Source organism: Ischnura elegans, chromosome 2 (genome assembly GCF_921293095.1).
Source record: "Ischnura elegans chromosome 2, ioIscEleg1.1, whole genome shotgun sequence".
In the NCBI taxonomy this organism is placed as follows: Eukaryota; Metazoa; Arthropoda; class Insecta; order Odonata; family Coenagrionidae; genus Ischnura; species Ischnura elegans.
In genome coordinates, this window is record NC_060247.1 from 61,091,871 (window position 1) to 61,098,338 (window position 6,468).

Here is a 6,468-nt window from a genome sequence, read left to right on the forward strand (position 1 = left end):
TTGACTACCATTTTGTAATAAATTTTACTGGAGGTTAGAATGAGAGTTGATGATTCTTTATATTACGTTTAGGAATGAATTTCAAGTGACTCAGAACTTTTGTCATTGAAAAGTGCAACCTGATTATGAATGGGAAAATACATGCACAATGCGTTACATTGACCTGATACAAGAATAGGAAGGAAATACCATTTTTGAATGACTAAAATCAAGTTTTGCTGCGAAAAATTATTTAATATTAGCATCTGAAAAGGAATTACACATTTATAGTCGGAACAGACATTTACAGTCAGAACAGACAGACATGGAGAAGATTTATTGCTATGCTCGTTCAGTTCATGCTTGTCTGAAAATTGTGGCTATAAACCACGTATGATCCAAGAACGCCGAGCAGAAAGGTTAAGCGGCTGGCATAGATTTAAAATAAATTTACGTTGCCTTCCTCTTGTAGTTAGAGGAGTTGAGTGTTTGCGTTCCAGATACAGAGGTGGATGTTGAGAATCCTGATGCGCCGGATGAAGACTTGTCTAGTGGCTTGACTGGAATTTCGACGCTCTTTTCAATCGAAACCTCAGTTCCTCCGGAATTGCCGTTCGAGGTCGTGCCGAATGATTGTCCGGATTGGAAAAATTTGTCGAATTGGGAAGAGCTGCCATCAAAGGCACCCTGGGAGAATGACCCGTCATATGCCCCTTCGGTAGATCCGAAGTATGAACCGCTGTTTCCGTAGATTTCACCGGAACCAAAAGCTCCGTTAGTGCCATACGATTCTCCGCTGCTGATAACCGAACCTCCTCCTGTGGTAAGGAGTGCACCGCTGTTATCCAGAGTGCTTCCGCTGACGCCAAAGGATGTACCGTATGAAGGGCCGGTATAGCCAAAGGTGGCGCCATTGGAGTAGACGCCGCTTGAAAGGAGGGAGGTGTCATATCCATGGCTAACGACTCCGGTGTTGATGGCCACTGGAGTCGAAACGTGAACGGGAACGTGTTTTTCAACGGTGACGGGAACTGGCTGGGATACTGGGACTGGGTAGGGTACGGGTCGGTCAACTGGTACGGGGACAGTCTTGGTGATGTGAACAGGATAAGGCCTGTCGACGTGCACGGGAACTGGGCGATCCACTCGCACTGCGTAGGGCTTAGGGACTTCCACACGTACAGGATGAGGTACAGGAACGTTGACACGGTATGGGACGGGGTACGGGACCTTCTTCTCCACTGGATACGGGATGCGCTTCTCAACTGTGACGGGGTATGGCTTGGGAACTTCAACGGGGTACGGCCTGTCTACTGGGATGTGGACGGGGTAGGGGACCTTCTTCTCTACATGAACCGGTACAATTTTCTCGACTGGGTAGGGGACGGGTTTCTCCACCGGATATGGGACTCTCCTCTCAACTGGGTATGGTACTGGCTTCTCAACAGTCACTGGATATGGTTTCGGGACGGGAACAGGGTATGGCTTGTGGACGGCGACCGGAACGGGAACCGGGCGATCCACGTGAACAGGAACTGGGTGAGGTACGGCTACTGGAACTGGTTTCTCGACTGCAACGGTCTTCTGGATGACGGTTCCATGATGGTAGCCAACCCCTCCAATCAAACCACCAGTGGATACTACTGGAGTAGATACGACGGGTGTGGAAACGACCCCACTTAGACCACTCTTGTATAGGCCGTAATTGCCGTAGTTTCCATAATTGCCATAGATACCGCTGCCGGTTCCATAGATACCGCTGCCGGTTCCATAGATACCGCTGCCGGTTCCATAGATACCGCTGCCGGTTCCGTAGATACCGCTGCTGGTTCCGTAGATACCGCTGCCCGTGTTGTAGATGCCGTTTCCGTAGCTCACGCCGCTGCGGTAGAGGCTTCCACTGCCGAGACTGCTGCCGGAGAGTCCACTACCATACAGCCCACCGCCATACAGTCCACTTCCGTACACTCCGCTCCCGTAAACTCCGCTGCCATAGAGACCAGAACTGTAGCCAAGGCTTGAGGTGCCTAGGCCATGATAGTAGGCGCGCTTCTTCACCGGGGACTTATCCTTGTCAGCTTCTTCCTTAGCTAGGGCGCTGAGGGCCAGCAGCCCGATGATGATCTGAAATGGTTAAATTGAAGATATCCTAATTACATGTTTACTTTATACATTGGTAGACGTTCTAGGATTTTATTTTTAAATGATAGGGAGGAGTTACATAGGTTTGGTCAGTGAGAGTTAAATTATTAAGTCAATATTTACCACAAACTTTTCGCTCCATCATTTAAGCATCTTTTGGAGATAAGTTTTCCCTACAATGTTTTTGGTCAACTATATGTTTAATATTCAAACGTGGATTTCTCATCCCATCATTTCAAAATTATTACGTCATAAGTAGGAGTTCTTTTTTGAATTTACGATGCATTTGATTTGATCTAAAAAAAAAACAAGTACATCAATACAATGCAAGCAGAATATGAGCTTAAATTCTGGAATGATAGCAGATCACAACCAATGGGTTCAATGGTTTCATTCAAAGCAGTGTAAATTTTTTGAAATATTTAGTCGCATAATTTGTACGATTTTGGGATTTTTATCGGTTTCTTAGAGCTTAATGAAAATATTTGTGGACAACTATACGACCGACGTTTAGGATTTTTCCCTTTATTAGTACAATGGTAGGATGGCCATAAATTTTATGATTTTATCTAAGAAATACGTGCAGAAATACTATTTCAATTATCACTTTGCTTTGTGAAACGATTCAATATGTACTCAGTATTACTGAATTTCTGAATGAGAGGTTAAATGTGCAGCATTATGAATTCTAATCGCTGTGAAGATTGCTGATAGTATAATAACTGTCGATATCAGATGAAAATATATATCAGAAATAATTTAAATCATTACTTTTTAGTACTGGGTTCACGGGTAGTACTCGGCATGCAATCATAACCCAAATTTTCCTTAGTGCTTTTAGAATTCCGCGAAATTATAAATCAACTAATTTTGCGACATTATCATTCAACCAAGATGTTCAATGATAAAGAAAATTATTTTTCGGATAGAATCGTCTTAAGGAAGAAAAAATAAAAAGGAAGAATGCCTAAAATCAAGCTATTGCAATGATTTCTAGCTATGGCCCTGTGCAATTTTTTTCGCAATCGAGTCCTGTAGTATAAATTTTGGCATTATACATCTTGAAACTTGCGAGAAAATCGAGGAATACAAAGAATGAATGTTATAACTCAATTGAATAAAAGATAATTGGAAATGCCTCTTTCAACCTTAAAGATGATTTTATATTTTAAATGGTTAATTGATGAAATCAATACTTTCGTTTATTTTTTACAAGAGGAAAGTTCTTAATCCGATTTCACAAACAAGTCTTACCTCGATTTTACTATAATTTAGAAATATGAGATCTATGATGGAAGACAAAGCGGAGATTCGTGGGACAACGTGTATAACTTCTCGACAGTCGAGGAAACTTTGTAATTATAGGCACAAGACCTAGACACAGATGGATCCTCACTCGTGGTTACATAAGCGAGAGATTAACATTCTAAGAATTCCATTAACACGACCCCCCGGCTAATAGAGTACAATCCAAAACACGAGTGTTTTTAGAAACTTATCCCAATACTTCTATTTGTGAGTGTTTCCTCCTATGTGCGACTGATGATGATGCCGATTGAGTTATTCATGGATACGTATTTGGCGACTTATGGTAGAAATTGATGTAGGTAATTCATATGGCCATTGATATTTTTTACAAAACTACTTTTGACATTTATTTGATCAATGTGCTCCTTTATTTTTCCTCGTTTGTCAATCGTATTCCTCCAGAATTATTTAGACTTAAAATTCTATAAATTTCAGTAAGTTTTCATTTCACGTGTGTGAAATATGGTTTTATATTTTATTTAATTTTCCATTTATAGGTATTCAATTGCTAATAACTGATACGCCTAATTAGTAAATATATCTTTGGAATTATAACTGAAATGAATAGCAATTCTTTTAAATCGATTAATTCAATGATAGCTTTGAGTTAGTAAAATGAAAACCATCAACGAAAATATGACTTCTAGGTATTACGTATCACATGTTGCTACTCCACGTGACATGACCTTTAAATGGACTTGAGCCAGTGCTCTTATGCACACCATAAAAGCGCATATGTTCAAGGTGTGCTATGTAGTCATGTAAAAGAGAAAATTCGAAGAAATTGGTTTTATTTTTTTTCTTAACCTAACCCTATAGATCGCTAGTAAGCTACTTTACAAAAATTTATCTAGACATTTTTCGGAAATGATGTTTGAATATTTTAATATAATAAATATAAGAATAATTTTTGAATATTTAACAACGAGAAAAAGATCTTTATACATATCAGATACGGGTATCACTAAATGAGAGTGTTTGAAGTGTAGAAAAAATCAGTCACTTCACGGAAAATATTAAAATTCCTAAAACCTGCTTATATCTGCCAGATATATATCCAGTTCTGTTAGTTAAGGAAAATCTTACGCCAGTTTACATAATTACGTCTGGGATGATGTTTGATTCTTTGTTGATATTTACTAATTATATACTATTCACCTCCTATCCAATTCACCTTCACGAAAGAAATTTATTATGAATTAATTTTCACGACTAGACATGAAGGTAACTTCAAAATTCAATATTAGTTTGATTCATATACTCCTGGTTAGATGAAGAACCTTTATCCCTCTCCTCATATTTGAAACCCTAGTACTTCATAATGAATTGAAGACGTTTGCTCGATACCTTGCTTCTTCAGTAAGCGTAAAGTATCGGGTAAAACTGATTTTGACGTAATTTCTTTTAAAGTGCCACCAATATTCTCTTCTACTCCTTTATTATTTTTTTCCTCTCATCGACGCTCTGCGTCCCATTAGTGGAAACAAAAACGAATTGTTTTTGCGTTGGCCTTTAGAGTGGTTTATATTAATTATCTATTAATTTATTTTCATGAAATGTCGTAGCCCAAGACGCAAAATGAGCAAGAGAAGAGCAGAATATCTTTAATTTCACTGATGATTTCAGGCTTAACTTTATGAAACCTTTCCATTATGCAATTGAAAGAAAAACTTTGTAAGGTTCACTAATAAATTTTTTTCATTTCTTTAATTTCAATTAGAGCGGCAAGAAAAATTTGAACTCGGAAAAGGTCGGTTCTCTCATGAATTAAGAAGGTGTTGATTAATTTGAAATTGTAAGCGAGATGCAGGAAAAAATTGACCTGAGAATTTTCGTTGCGTCATGACTGAGTGAGTACATAAAAGGCTAGTGATGGCCTATTCAACATTAGCCATGAATATAGTCTAAATGAGCCTAATTACAACGAATCCTTGGTAGTGTCTTCGGCTACCCCACGGGCAAAATCCTCGAAGTTCGAAATGCCCTAGTGAAAGGAACTGGCCCGTCAACCCTGTATTTGAGAAATTAACACTCTCGTGGCTTAGTCGAGCGCGAGCTGCACGTCGACTAACCATGACTACCATCGGATTGAATCACTGAGTAATTGAGTATTGTCAAATTGATTTGAATGCATATGATGAAAATAAAAACTGCTAAAATGGATAGTTAGAGGCGGGGCTTCTTGAAATTGCTGCACGCTGAAGCAAAATACCTTGTAGAATTCTGTTAAATTATCTGCCTAATATTTATATCCAATTACCTATTTGAAATCTACAAGGTTTTTTAATTCGAGATAAAAATGGCTGATTTTACGTAATTAATTTTAATTAATACATCTCCACTGAAGATGATACAGGGTATTGGAACCCAGGTCGTGTTTCGATTAAAATTCACAAAGTAAAATTTGCATATATCTTTTATTTCCGTCATGGAAGAATTTCACTGAATAAACCCTTAAACCATTCGATATACGATTTGAATATATATATGCGCACACACGCTCTTTTTGTGGATTAAAAGAGAGTAATTCGGAATAATTACTGGTGTAAGTAGTAGGTACTCACGAGACTTTTCATGGTGTCCCCACGTCCTCCTCCGTCCAGTGGACTACCCAAGATGGAACACAGCGAATGTGATCCTAGTGCCTTCCTCCGGATCCTTTTATACGCTCTGTACTCCGTCTCAAAGGGGGAGACAGAAATGGTAGAAGGGGGTGTCACATGCGATGAGCACCTCCCTCCAACCCCCGAAGGATGATGCTCCGGCACCACCCTCGTGCTAATGTCCCATGGGTGACTCCATTCCCGGAACTATGACCTTCGGTCTCTGGGCGACCTTCCTCCTCTCCCATGGGAAGACACCCATGTCCACGGGGAGGCATCGGCCAGTCGCTTCGCTGCGGTCACATTAGTACCTACCAGTCTCACCATTCCACTCGTGCACACATTAAAGTCCGCCCTTTCTTAAGATCATCATTCCTCCTCAATCCTCGGTTCGTAATATCACGACCTCTTACAACAGGCGTCTTTCCTTCGTCTC

General features: G+C 39.8%; 1 protein-coding gene across 1 annotated transcript; it reads right to left on the reverse strand.

The window, feature by feature from the left end:
• Positions 1-213: 213 nt before the first annotated feature.
• Positions 214-6,222, reverse strand: LOC124153821. The gene is made up of 2 exons (XM_046527193.1): positions 5,994-6,222; positions 214-2,103 (listed from the first exon to the last, which is right to left on the reverse strand). Exons 1-2 carry the CDS (start codon positions 6,003-6,005, stop codon positions 430-432), a joined length of 1,686 nt encoding a protein of 561 aa, XP_046383149.1. The 5' UTR covers positions 6,006-6,222; the 3' UTR covers positions 214-429.
• Between the last annotated feature and the right edge of the window lie 246 nt (positions 6,223-6,468).